This window comes from Zophobas morio, unplaced genomic scaffold (assembly GCF_036711695.1).
Source record: "Zophobas morio isolate AGI-343-1 ecotype UQ-CSIRO unplaced genomic scaffold, CSIRO_AGI_Zmor_V1 ptg000325l, whole genome shotgun sequence".
Lineage (NCBI taxonomy): Eukaryota > Metazoa > Arthropoda > Insecta > Coleoptera > Tenebrionidae > Zophobas > Zophobas morio.
The window spans coordinates 68,975-83,247 of record NW_026972429.1 but is presented as its reverse complement, the minus strand read 5'-3'; the positions used below and the strand labels follow the sequence as shown (position 1 = coordinate 83,247).

At 22.2% G+C, this 14,273-nt stretch overlaps 1 protein-coding gene across 1 annotated transcript; it reads left to right on the top strand.

Moving 5' to 3' along the window:
* Positions 1-2,258: 2,258 nt before the first annotated feature.
* Positions 2,259-13,995, top strand: LOC135119971 (DNA excision repair protein ERCC-1-like). The gene is made up of 15 exons (XM_064044335.1): positions 2,259-2,330; positions 2,400-2,494; positions 2,820-3,074; positions 3,129-3,180; positions 3,310-3,413; positions 3,904-4,003; positions 6,538-6,614; positions 11,106-11,205; positions 11,321-11,392; positions 11,883-11,951; positions 12,649-12,700; positions 12,758-12,852; positions 13,541-13,616; positions 13,687-13,778; positions 13,890-13,995. Exons 3-14 carry the CDS (start codon positions 2,860-2,862, stop codon positions 13,701-13,703), a joined length of 1,029 nt encoding a protein of 342 aa, XP_063900405.1. The 5' UTR covers positions 2,259-2,330; positions 2,400-2,494; positions 2,820-2,859; the 3' UTR covers positions 13,704-13,778; positions 13,890-13,995.
* The last annotated feature ends 278 nt before the right edge of the window (positions 13,996-14,273 follow it).

Below are 14,273 nucleotides of genomic sequence, written 5' to 3'. Positions count from 1 at the left end.
GCGCGGGACGTGTTGAAGCAACCTTTCTAGCGCTGTGACCACAGTAGGTAAGGCCTTTGTTGTTTTATAGTCAGACACCTTGGCAACTGTGTAGGCCGGCTACTTAGCGGGTAGACTAGGCGCGTTCAGTGACTTGTGTCTTGGATTGTTAGTCATATCTCAAGATTTTCGTGCTAGATTGTACGCTCTTTGACGGAGCGAGGTTGGCGACTTTTAGACTTAATTTTGACCTAGACTGTCATCGTAAAGCGGCCAAAAAAGATTGGCCCATATAGTACGTAGTTGATACGTTTGTTATTCCTTGCGTCTCCTGGTACGTGTTTCCACAGATGGATTAGTATTTATATGTAAAGGATCGGAACCTCGGTAGTGTCTAGTATCTATGAGTCCAGCTGAAGGTCCCTGTGAAGAGCTTCATTCGCAAAAACCATGGCACGTTTGTCACCACGCAACAAGTTGTTCAGTCGAAGGCTATTGCAGTGGAGTTGTAGGCCCAGGCAGCAGACGCGTACGTCATTATTGCCTGGATATAAGACTTATACAATTGCCATTTGTTTTTTCAGAGAAAGCTTTCTCTTGACGCATAGGAATGGGTAAAGCGCCTTAGTTGCTGCCTTGGTCTTCGTCACTAGATAGTACACGTGCGGATGCCAGGAAAGTCTGCTGTCAATGATGACTACCAAGTATTTCGTTTGAGAGCACCACTGAAAGGTTAAGGCGTCAACAAGGGGAAGCGTTTCTTAGTAATTAAAAGGCGCTTTTACTTTCCGTCACAATTATAGAAACTTTCCAATTACGGCACCGGCCAGGAAGGGCGTTAAGATAACGCTGTAGATGCTTGCAAGCAAGGCAAGGGACTTGACGACGAGTAAACGGCCACATCATCTGCGTAGAGGGCGATTCGTGTGTGTGAATTTGATGGCAAGGGCTTGCTATATTTCAAGAATCTTACACTATATACAAGAATTAAGATTAAATAGATTCTTATGAATATTATCCTCCTGTAGACCTCTAAATTTTAAACCACCCAATTTCCATCTGAGGTCATTTGGACTCATGTAACCGGCGCTCTTTTAACGGCAATAGAATTGATAAATAAGGTGAACGTTGCTGTCAGGGAGGTGGAATGTGCTTTCCAAATAATTTGGTAAATTATATATTTATATTTCACCTAAACGACTGCTGGAAGGCATAACCCTTTATAACGGGGGTTATAGCACGTCCGTTGTTTGTACTCCTCACCACGTCTGTCAGTAGTTGTGATCTTATGTTAGACGGTGTAGGCCCTAAAGAATGAAAAAAAAAAAATTGGGTGTGCGACCCAGTTGCTTAATGCAGGGTGTTTGCGGCTAATAAATTACATCTTTTGACCGAAGAACAGTTTTTTTTCAGGGAGAACGTAAATGTTCGGTTGCTGAAGCGCTTATTAATAGCAATCGCAGCCACGAGCCCTTGCCTGCCTGAATTAAGGGTAAGTTCTACTTGCTTTACGCTCTACAGAGCTAACCGCTACAATCGGTTCTGTAAGAACACTACGTTTAAGCAGGATAGCAGCGTCCATAAACGCTAGTAAATGCTGGTCATAGTAGCCGGCTGTCGTATTAGAAAAAAGCTGCGTTTTATTGACCACAGTTTTTTAATCTCTTTCGCCTACTAAAAGTTTTCTGCTCTTATTTTCTCTACAATTCAAAACAGTAATCGTATATGGCGACTGGGCTGTAATTTTAAGCCATTACAATTGGATTTCTCGCAGGCTGTAGCATACTTGAAGAGATTCCAGTTGCCACTGCTTCAGTTGTGACCGTTGCTCTTCCTCTTGTCGCTCTAGCTGAGCAGCTGGCATCATGGTTACCTAGTGAGTGGCTTATAAGGTTTGTAAGGAGGTTAACAGGTTTAGTAGGTAAAACCATCAAACCGGGATCAAGAGCTGTCGTCGTAGCTCAGTCGATGCGACTCACTTTTTCTGTCTTTGATGGTCCCGTATTTAACCTTCCTCATAAATTCCAGTAGAGTTCTTCTTTTTTCGTTTTTTGATAAAGGAGAGATATTCAAAATCGTGGCGCGTGAATTGAATGGTCGTCGGAGAAGTGAAGAGGTGTCGTCCCACCATTCGAGTTTGGCAGGTGTGTCTCATACTTTGATGTACTGTGCTAGAACTTTTATACCTTAATAAATTATTTCCTGCCCTTCCGGGAGGGGCGCCCACTTTTTACCGTAATGATATTTTTAACGTTTTTTATAGGTGACTGGCTCATCCACTTGACGCATCGTAAGGTTGCAGCGGAGAAACTCGCGCTGTGCTCAAAATAGGCAACGATGACGCTTCTCCCGTAGTTTTTTTTTCCTGCTAATTTGAAGCTTTTACCGTTGGTATTTTGGGTTTATGCACCCTCAAATAGGAAATGGTTGCTCCTTGCGTTTAGCGCTGGCAAAATATTCTGCGGAGGGTGCATGCTTTAGAGTGGTGGGGTTGCCGGGCTCGCAATTAGATTCCGTAAGTGGACAAACTTCTATTCTTTTATAAAAAAATATGTGCTAAAAATTATTTCATTTGCTTTCGTTTGAGTTAAATAGAGAAAACTTTACGATTATCGTAAACAACTAATATAGCGTAATTTAGTGAAGAAAAAAGGTTAAATTTTAATGCCGTGTTTGAGCCGGCAACTTCTTGGCAGTTGTTTAGCTTTTTTGCCTGCCTTCGTTATAAGGCGTCAATATTTATAAAGTTCGAATATTCTTTTTTATCATCTCATCAACTGTTTTTTTTGTCCGTAACACCTTTAAATTTGTTACAAAGATAATTATAGCTTAACTTATAGGGTAATATGTAAAGAGAAACTTTTTAACTCGAAAATAAAAATGGCGAAACGTATTTCTATACCTACGATGGAAGAAGTTTGTGGTGATTATCCCAAAAAAATGAATCCTCTTCTATTTAATGAGATAAAAGAAGCTAATATTGCTACCGAGCATGTTGAGATTGTTAATAAAATAGATGAAGTCAACTTTAAAAGGAGAACTGAAAACTATAATACTAAAGATGCCAGCATTTCTGAGAAGACGATAAACAACCAGTTAGTAGTAAAATTATTCGTTCTTTTACTTAACATAACAAAGTTTTTTTTTAGACCTTCGTTTTTCCCCGGTACTTCCAACTCAATTATTGTTAATACTCGACAAGTTAACATTTATACTAACCAATATTATAGGATATAGTTTACATTGTTGTAGTCGTCTTCCGCCTTCCTTTTGAGTTAATAATTAGCTTTTAGTATATAATATTTTTTTTAATTGTGTAACGCCTTTTAGAATGGGAATCCAGTGTTGAAGTGCATTCGTAATATTGCTTGGGAGTTTGGCGTAATAGTGCCTGACTTTGTATTTAATTCTTCTTCCTGTGCTTTATTTCTTAGGTGAGTATATTAAAGATTTTATAGAATATAAAAGTTTAATATGGAATATAACTATATAATAAAGCTGAAAAAAATAAGAGAAAGTTCAATAATAAATAATTAAAATTTACACTATTGTACTATATAATATTTTATCTAATATAATTGAGATTTAAAAATTATTAAATACTTGGAGAAATTATTTTTTATATATCTAAAAGTGTATTTTATTATTATTTACGTTAACGCTACAGTATTTAAAATAAATAATAAAAGCCCAAATATTATTAAATTTGTTAAATGGAAAAGTTTATATATTAATAGTTAGAAATAAAACTTTTTCTCACTTCAATACTTTTAGTTCTTTCTAGTTTTTATAGGTAAATAGGGATTTTTTATAATAATTTAAATCGTATAATTTTTTTTAATAATTTAATAGTTTTGCTTATAAGTTATTGTTTTTTATTATATTTTTTAGTTTAGTAAATTTAATCGAATAAATTTATAAAAGTCTCAGATATCATCTTCTCCATAAAGAATATATTTACCAGCGCGTGCGTGAATTAGCTAAACAATATAAACTTCGAGTACTTCTGTGTTTGGTGGATGTCGTAAGTTTTTTTTTGGTTTACTATATATAGCACACATAGGAAGGATAAAAAAGTAATAATTTGAAAAGATCTTTATTATATTTAAACTGTATTTATACTTTATTATTATAGTCAAATCTTTTTATATATTTGGCCTTCAATTTTATCCTTATAAATTAATTATTTTTTAATTTGCATTTGTAAGTATATAATTATTTATGTATTACTTATATACTTGATTTATGTTTTATTAATTTATAACTGTAAATGCTAAATTGAATAAAAAGTTGTTAATTAATTTTGCTATCCTTATAAATCTAGAAAGTTATCAACCTTTATAAACTTTTGTAATATATTCTGATTATTTATTTTTATTTAATTTTTTAAAAATAATTTTACTTTAGATGTTTTTATACAATTTTTTTAAACTAAATTTGACTTTTACTTGCCTTAGATTTAGTTACTGTAGTGATTCTTCAGTTATTAAAAGTGTTTAAAGAATAATTAAAATTTAAACTTTTCTTGTTTAATAATTATAAGTTAGTAAATTATTTATTATAGAATTTTAAAATAATTTAATTAAAATCATTTATGCTATAATTTTCTTTTTTTTTTTCAACTTTACCTTTGCAACATAATTTACAGTTTTTATGAGTAATAATTAAAATTTTTAATGAAAAAAATTTATTAAACATTTGAAAAATTTTAAGATTAATGAAATAATATAAACGTTTTTTCTTAAAAAGTTTTTCATTTTAATTTTTTTTTTAATTTCAATTTTTTCATGCTAATTTTTTCTTGATTGATTATTGGTGCAATTTTATAATATTCTAAGTAACTGGAAAAAAATTATTTACGACTTTTTCTAAGAATTAATACTTTTTTTATCTTTTAAAATTAAAGTTCGTACTTAACTTAATTTATAGTTATTAAAATTATATTTATTTTGCTCGAAAAGGTAATTAAACGATTTTAGTTTTAATATAAATTTATAATAAATTTCAAACTTCAATTTTGCCTTTTTTTTTTTACAATACAAATTTTACTTTTTGTTTTTTAGATAAATTTATAATTTAGATAAAAACTTTTTTAATTTGCTTTTTGAAAATAATTATTATCTTTTTATAATTAATATAACTACAAAAAAAATTAATCTTTAATTTCTATAGCAATTTTACTTTAAAATTTATAAAGTAAATTTTAATTTAAGCAAATCGCTGAATTTTTTTGTATTTCATATTATATATAATTACAACTTTAAAGTAATTAATAAAAGAAATTTTTATTTGATTTTTATTAATTTAACATTTTTAAAAGTTGATTATTTTTTTATAAAAAAATTTGATTTTAATTTTATTAAAAAAACTTTGGCATCTATAAGATTTTAATTCTTTTTATTTTTTTTCACTCTATATACTTATGTTCAAAAAGTTTTCGAAAATAATATTTATAACATATTTATTTTAATGAAAAACTATTACTCGTCTCGATTGCTATAAAATAAATTTCAGTATAATTCTAATTAATAATTTGTATTACTTTTATACTTTCCAATTTTTTTAGTATTTTTCCAAAGGAACGACTTTTCAATGCTTTTATAGATCTCAACTATTTTATGAATTTTTAAATGAAATTTGCTTTTTTAGTTATTTTAAAAATTCTTTCAAGTTTAATTATAATTTTTACTTTAAATTTTTAATTAGATTTTCTATAAAATAATTTTTTTTGGAAACGTCCTTTTTCTTCTAACTATTTCATACTATTTACGACTTTCTTAAAAAATTATTTCTACAATTATTTTTAAAAATTAAGTTATATTATTTCTACCGTCCACTTAAAGTTTCATAATTAATTTTTTTTAAAGACAAATTTTTCTTGCATTTTGAGTCTTATAAAATTACGTCTAATAAAAACTTTAAAATTTTTTATTTATTACAATTTTTTTGTTTTTAATTATTTTTCAAAACTTTATAAATGGAAATTTGTAAATCGCTATAAACTTTTTATATTAGTTTTTTAATAGTTTTTTTTTAATTTGATAATAATTAAATGTTAAAGTTTTTACTAATTTGTTATAAAATAACATTTGCCTGTTAAAAAATGTTTTTATAATTTCCGGCGCCAAATAAAAACTTAAAATTTATTTTGTATATTTAATTTTTTTGTTAATTTCTTATAAATTTAAAATTAAACTTTTAATTTTTACTTTAAATTAATAATTTTTTATTTTTTCCTTAAATATTATATAAATTTTCAGGTACAAACAAAAACATTTAAGATTTTTACTATATTTAATTATAATTTTTTTATTAATTTTTTATTAATTTATAGTTAAAATTTTATTTCGCTCTATTTAATAATTGTTAAAATTTTAATTTTCTTTAAAATTCGCAGTTGCCTACTTAAAATTATTTTGTATCACCAAACAAAAACTTGATTTATTTTACTTTTACTCTTACTTTTTATTAATTTTTTTTAAAATTTATATTTAATTTTCTAATTTTTACTTATTTATTAATTTTTAAATTTTTATTTTTTCTTATTTTTTTTGTTAGAAACAACATTCGCCTGCTTTAGATGATCTATCAAAACTTGCAGCATTGAGCGGCTTGACGCTCATTTTAGCTTTCAGGCTATTACCTTTATTAAAAAATAATATCATATCGTTTTATTTATATTTTACTTGGTTTTTAAATTTTAATTTTTTTTTATCTTTTAAAAATAATTATAACGTTTTGAATAAATTTTTGAATAAATTTTATTTTTTTAAATTTATTTATTTGATATCAATTCCTTTTAAGAATTGACATCTTTATTTAAAAAATTATTATTTCGGTTTAATTATTTTTATATTAATTATAATTAATTTAATTTCTTTTAAATTATAATTTTTTATATTTAAATTCCAAACTTCTCTTTAAATTTTAATTTTATCTTAATTTATTATTTTTTTATAGAATTTTTAAAATTTTCTAAACTTTTTTTAAAAATAAATTTCTTTTGAATAGTAATTATTATTACGTTTTTAATATATTTTTTAATTTATAAATTTTTATTATTTTTATTTTTTTTAGAAATTAATTTTTATAGGATTATATTAATATTTTAAGAAAAGTAATTCAAATTTAATACAATTTTTATATAGTAATTTAATTTTTTTTAAGGATTTAAATTTTTTAAGTAAAAGTAATTAAACAAGATTTTTACTTTTAAATAAATTGTTTTTCATTATAATAAAGATGAAAGCATTTTACTTTTACAAATTAAAAATAAAAAGTGTAGTAAACCTAATATTAAAGGAGATTCTTTACTTTTTAACAAAATTTACTTTTGGTATTAATCAAGATTAATATTATTTTTAATACTTTAATATTTTTTACTAATAACAATATAATAAATAGCGGTTATATATTTTAATTGTAGATGAAAGTAATAATATTTTTTTTTAAGTGATAATAATAATCTATAATTAAACAGATTATACATTTTTTAAAATTTTTTATTTAAATAATAATAATAAAAAATAGATTTATTTGTATTGTTAAAGATGAAAGCACTTGTTGTTGACAAGTTTACACTTTATTAATAATGATAATAATAAAATAAATTTCTTTTATTAATTGAACGCAATTGCTTTTCACAACTTTTTTTTTAGATTTTATAATAATTAAATAAATTTTAAAAGAAGAAGTTTATAAAAGTAATTTATAAAAATTAGAATTTGGATATTTTTAAGATCTTTGAAATTTATTGAACTAAAGCACTTTAAAGTAGTCTTTTTTTTACTATTTAGTATTAAAATCATAAAAAAAAAACTTTAAATCTGAATCCTTTTTTATGCGGATCTGCTCTGTTAGTCCTTTATACTTTTCAGCAATCTCGAAAATTTTTTCAGAATTCGCTTAAAAAAAAATTTATTTTAGTTTTATGGAAAAACTTTTTTTTATGATTTATTATAACTTTGCGAATAATTTTTTTATAAATAATAATTTAATTTTTTAATAATAAATTTATTTTTAAATTTTAGCTAAATCTTCGTTTAAGCTTTTCTTATATAAATTGCAAATCTTTTTTCCATTCTCCGTTATTATTTTTTTCATATTTTTTTACTTTAACTTTGCGGAAATTTATTTTTGTTGATACTAATAAAAATTGTTTCTTAATACATTTAAGTTTTAATTGTAATTTCTTCACTTAGTATTGCGCATCTTTATATAATTATTATTATATAGAAATATAAACAAATTTTCAAATTTTTCTTTAAAATATGCTTTATAAGTTTTTATATATCCTTTAAGAAATAAAGTTTTCATAGATTTACTTAAACTTTGCGAGTCGTTTTACCCAATTTTTACTAATAGAAATTAAATATTTAGTATGAATACTATTTTGTAGTAAAACTATTATTTTTTACCTTGTTTTTAAAATTGCGAGTCTTTATTATTATTAGTCTACTTTTGGCCAAATTCTCGATTTTCTTTTACTGATTTGTTTAAGTTTAAGATTTTTTTATTAAAAAAAACTGATTTTTATGATTTACTTAAACATTGCGAATTATTTTTACAAATTAACACTAATAAAAATTATTTATAAGTATATATATATTGTTACTTTTATAAATTGCTAGTCTTTTGATTATTATTATTTTTTACTTATAAACTTATTCTCGAAATTTCCCTTATGATTTCTTTTAAAAAATATTTATTTATAATATACCTTTACTTTGCGAATCATTATTACTATTGTATTATAAATATAAATAAACTTTTATTATTCTTGTGAATTTTTCCCCCACGTTCAAATTTTACTACTATTTTCAGTAAAGTGTATATTTTATTAACTTCATTTCTACAGTGCGAGTCTTATTTTTATTTCTTTACAAATTTTACTTAATATTATTTTTTTTTCTTTTAAAACAATTCTCGATTTTTTTAAAAAAACTTAATTTTTTTAATTTCTTACAATAAATTTAATTTTTTTACGTTAGCTTTGCGAATCATTTTTTTATTTATTACAAAAAGTCAAACTTTTTTTATAACGACTGATTCATCTTGTGAACTTTTCCTTGAGAATTGCGCTTAATTATAAAGCGGATTTATTTTTATTACTATTATTAAGTATTGCTTTTGAATTTTTAAATCAAAAAAAAGGTGGTCCCTTTCGTTTTTATTTTTCCTTTATTCCGCGAGGTTTTGATGAAACTTTTCTCAAAAGTTGTACACGAAATAATAGCTAAGCGTATTTGATCCTTCAGTTTTTCCTTTTTTCTTAACTTTTCCACTATTTATATTTTTTCTGATCCAACTCGCGAAACTTCCTTCAGATTTACTATTAGTATTTATAAATTAATAGTAAATACTTTTTTTAGTCCTCTAGTTATTTTTTATTTTTTTATTTTATCAAGTTACTAATATTTTTGCTTGCCCTTTTTCTCAATTTGTAGATAAATTTATAGTAAAATAAATTTTTTTTGCAAAAAAGGTTGTGCTTTGTAGATTATGTAGGGTTTAAGTGATATACAAAATAAAAATTCGATGCAATAACAATAAGTAAATAATTAATAGAGCGACTTTACTAACATTATCGGTTTTTTCATATCATTTTTAAATTTTTATGTAAACTTATTTTTCATATTATTTATAAAATTTATTTTTATCGTTAATTTTTTTTTTTATAAATTTTTGAAAATTAGTAAATTTATTTTATATAAATTTTTTGAAATTAATATTTTATGAAACTTATATAAATTTATAATTATTATTTAATGGTTTATTATTTATTAATTAATTTTTTTTAATAAATTTTTTATCTAAATTTACAAGTTTGCTATTAAATATTTTATTAATTTTTAATTTTAAGATTTTTTTTCTAAATTTAAAAATTTATTAATAACTTTTTTAAATATTTCTTTACTCTTATTTTATTATTTATTATTTTTTAAATAATATTAAAAATTTTAATTAATTAATTTTTGAATTTTATAAAAAAAACTTTAAATTTATAATTTTTGTTTTTTATTTTATTAGTTATAATTTATAATTAACCTTTTTTTCGAAAATTTTTTATTATATACTTTTTTTTTATTCATTTATTATTCTTATTTTATTATTTATTATTATTAATTAATTTTTTCAAAAAAACCTCTTTAAATTTATAAATTCATTATTTACTTTATTATTTATTTTTGAAAAAAATATTATTTTGTGTTTATTTTAACATCAAAAAAATTTATTATTAACTTTTTTATAGATTTTATAAAAAAAACGTCAATTTATATTATTTTATTATTTGTTACTATTAGCTATTTTTTTCAAAAACTTTTATACAAATTTACAAATTTTTTTTAAATTTTTTTTTTTAGAAATTTTTGAAAAAATATTGAATTTACAATTCTTAATTCTTATTTTATTATTTTAAATAATTTTATAAGACATTTTATTAAATTTACAATTTTATTATTAAGTTCTTTATTTATTTTTTTTGGAAAAATTATATGTTTATTATTTCTTGTTCTTATTTTATTATTAATTATTTTTAAATTAATTTTTTTTTACAATTTTCTTATTAACTTTTCTAATTACTTTTTAAAAAAATTTAATTTTTTTTATACTTATTGTTTATTTATTATTAAAATAATAATTTTTAATAAAAATTTTAACTGAATTTACAAAGTTTATTATTTACTCTTTTACTTATTATTTATTTGTTATATAACTTTTTTAAAATTCCAACTAAAAATTATAACTTTTTTATTTATATTTTTTTTGCGTATAGTTTTATTATTTATTTATCATTATTATTTTTTTTAATATTTAATATAATTTTGCAAATTTTTTAAAAATATTATTATATATAAATTTATTATATAATATTCAAACTAATATATAAAATAATTATAGAACAATAAAAAGTAGCACGTTTTTTTATTTATATTTATTATTCATTTACTATTTAATTAGTTTTTTATAAAAATTAATTCTTTTTTTACTCATATTTTTATTTACGAATAAATTTAATAGATTTTATATATATATGAACAGTACCTTTTTATTAATTTTTAATATTATGATATTTTATAGATGTATATGTACTTATTCCTGTATTTACTATATTTTTTTATCAGTTTTGAGGAGGCTGGTCGGTACTTAGAAACTTATAAGTCTTACGAAAATAAATCTGCCGAATTTTTAATGGAACAAACCAAAGATTCCCAGATCGGAAGAGTACTTAATTATTATTATTATTACTATTTATTATAATTGTTATTATTACTATTATTATTGTTATTCTTATTACTATTAATATTATTGTTATTATTATAATTATTGTTTTTTTGAGCTTGCGGACTTTTTAACGAACGTCAAATCTATTAATAAAACTGATATTGTTACATTACTTTCGGTGTTTGGGGTATAATTTTTGCGTATTTTTTATATATTTATTATTATTTTATAAAAGTTTTTTTATTATTAAAATATTAGTTATTATTATGATGATTTTATTATTTATTATTTACTAAATAATATATTTTATATAATTATATTTTTATTAATCTTAAAAAAATATTATTTATTTTATTTATATTAATTTATTATTTTCTTTATTTTATTACATTTATATTATTTATTTTTTTACTATTAATTATTTATAAATAATATTTTATATTTATATAATTAATATTATTATAAAATAACAAAAATATATTTTTATAAAATATTTATATTATTTTTTTATTTTTATTATTTATTTCTATTTTTTGTATTATTTTATTATTATTACTATAAAGTTGTATTATATTTTATAATATTATTTCTATTATTATTGCAATTTTTTAATATTTTTAATATTTTATATTATTGTTTATATATTATAAGTTTATTATTATTGTATTATTATTAAGACTCTCAAAAATATTGTGAATGCAAGTTCAGAAGAACTCGCACGATGTCCAGGTTTTGGAGATCAGAAAGTATATTTTATATATATATATATATATATATATATATATTAAGTTATATAAAAAAATATTTTTGTATAGAAAAATATTATAAAAAAAAGTATATAAAAATTATTTTAATAAATATAGTAAACAGTATAATAAAAATTAAAAAATATTAATATAATTAGAATTTATTAATAACTTTTTATTTACTTATAGAAATTAATACTAATAAAAATATTAATACTAAATTATTTTATATAAACTAAATAAAAGTTTATATATTGTATTAAATATTTATGTTATTATAAATATATATTTATATTTAGTGTGTGTTATAATAAAACTCAACACAATGTATAAAGTATATAAATTTTATAGATATTAATAAATAATTTATAATAACGAAAATATTTATAATATAATATATAATATTAATAATAATATTTATATAAAAGTAAATAATGTTAAATGTATTGTATAGATTTTATATAAAATAAATAAAAATATATAATATAAAAAATATAATAAGATTCCATAAATAATAATTATTACGGAAATGAAACAAGTAGATAATTGTATAATTATAAAATTATATTATAGAAAACTAAAATAATAATAAAAAAATAAAATAAATTTTTTTAGTCAATAATAAAAAATTAAAATAATAAAAATAAAATATTAATGAATAATAAACCAATTATCATTCTGGAAACCCTCGGGGCAGGTGCGTCGGCTGCTTGAGGCGTTTAACGAACCTTTCCGGCTTGCAAAAGAGGGTTCACCTAAATCCTCCTCATCTTGACGCTGATTCACTAAAATTTCATCTTTTTTAGTGGATTTTTTAAAAATAAATAATTGTTATATGCTTTTCTTATTGCTACTGTTATTAATATATATTAAAGAACGATTGAAAGGCGAAGTTTTAGCGGTATTTTTCATTATATTTTATATTTTCTTTAATATAAGTAACTTATCCGTGTTAAATTAATTTCTATTATTCGTTTATATTTATTATAAGTAATAGACTTAATTTATATATATATTTTTTTTCCACTTTTTATAAAATTCTTTGTAGAAAAACATTGATAAAACAACATTTATAGCTAGACTTACAATATATAGTTTTTGCCGTATCTTACAGAATTTCTTTTGAAGAATTTTACTTTTTAAAAATTATATTCTTGTAGTTTTGCTCTAATGCAAGTTCTATTAGTGGGTATGACCTATAAACGTAAGAAAGGAGTATAAAATGCCTTCATTCGATTAATTTTCGAAAAAAATACCACTTGCAGCAGTCACTACTAAAAGAATTTTTACCAAGTTTTGACAAAAACAGAATCACTAAGGAACCAAAACATTTAGGGCTTTAGCAAAATTTGTAGCAACTACCATCTTGAAAAAAAATGAATAGTAAAAAAATTAAAAAAGTTTGCGTTAAATAGTGTAAAATCTGTAAGAAATGCGTATTTTCTAAGTATGTGCGAAGACGTTGGTATATATGTTTCTAGAATTTACCGCAGTTTTTTTTTGCTAAGTACTAGCTATTTGCTTTAATATTAAAGAAAAACTTATATTTGCACTGAATATTAAACTATTATTCGTTAATATTGGCGAAGTGCTTGCAAAAACTTAAGCAAGGATTGAGCGATGCTAATAAAAGTAAATCCTTAGACTACACCGAACATGGCTTAGGTTATTATTTATATATCACCATTTACAGCTGACTTATACCTTATGATCGAGCTCACTTATAATAATAAAGAAATATATGCAAGGTGATCCCCAAGAAAATTGATGAAATAAAGCACTGAGGATGCCGTTAAGCAGAATTTACTAGCAGCGTTTGCCTTCTTTGTAAGATTGTTTCCACTATATGGTTTATACAATTTCCCGTTTCTTACTATGTTATATTTTTTCTAAAGAATTTTAGTTTTTTTTATCAATAAACACTAAAATATTTTCAAGGATAGTAAAAAGGCCAACCATAATAACATCAAGGACAGCTGCTAACTCTTTATTCTTGTTTAACCTTTCGAGATCAAAGCTTGTTAACCATATGAGAACACTCAATAAACGATTATTTTAATAACTATAAATATATATATCCGTAAATGGTATTTTTAATAGTTTAAGTAATTTATACTATTTTATTTAATAAACTGCAACTAGTGTTTTCTTTATATTTGATAAAAATATTATTCCTTTCTCTTGAGAGGCTTTTACCCTTCCACCTCTTACTACAGAAAGAGCAAAGTATAGGCAGTAAAAAGGAAGTTTATCCTTGAGTGTAGCATGCCAATTTTATAAGTAGATTAAGAAGAGCAAAATCCAATTATGATCATATCGTAT

Bases quoted from the DNA above. Each gene is read 5' to 3' on its own strand.
- LOC135119971 (XM_064044335.1), top strand. From the start codon at position 2,860: ATGGCGAAACGTATTTCTATACCTACGATGGAAGAAGTTTGTGGTGAT. The intron at 11,206-11,320 runs GTACTTAATTAT...TGTTTTTTTGAG, and splicing joins AAGATTCCCAGATCGGAAGA to CTTGCGGACTTTTTAACGAA. The intron at 12,853-13,540 runs GTATTTTTCATT...ATATTGGCGAAG, and splicing joins TGAAAGGCGAAGTTTTAGCG to TGCTTGCAAAAACTTAAGCA.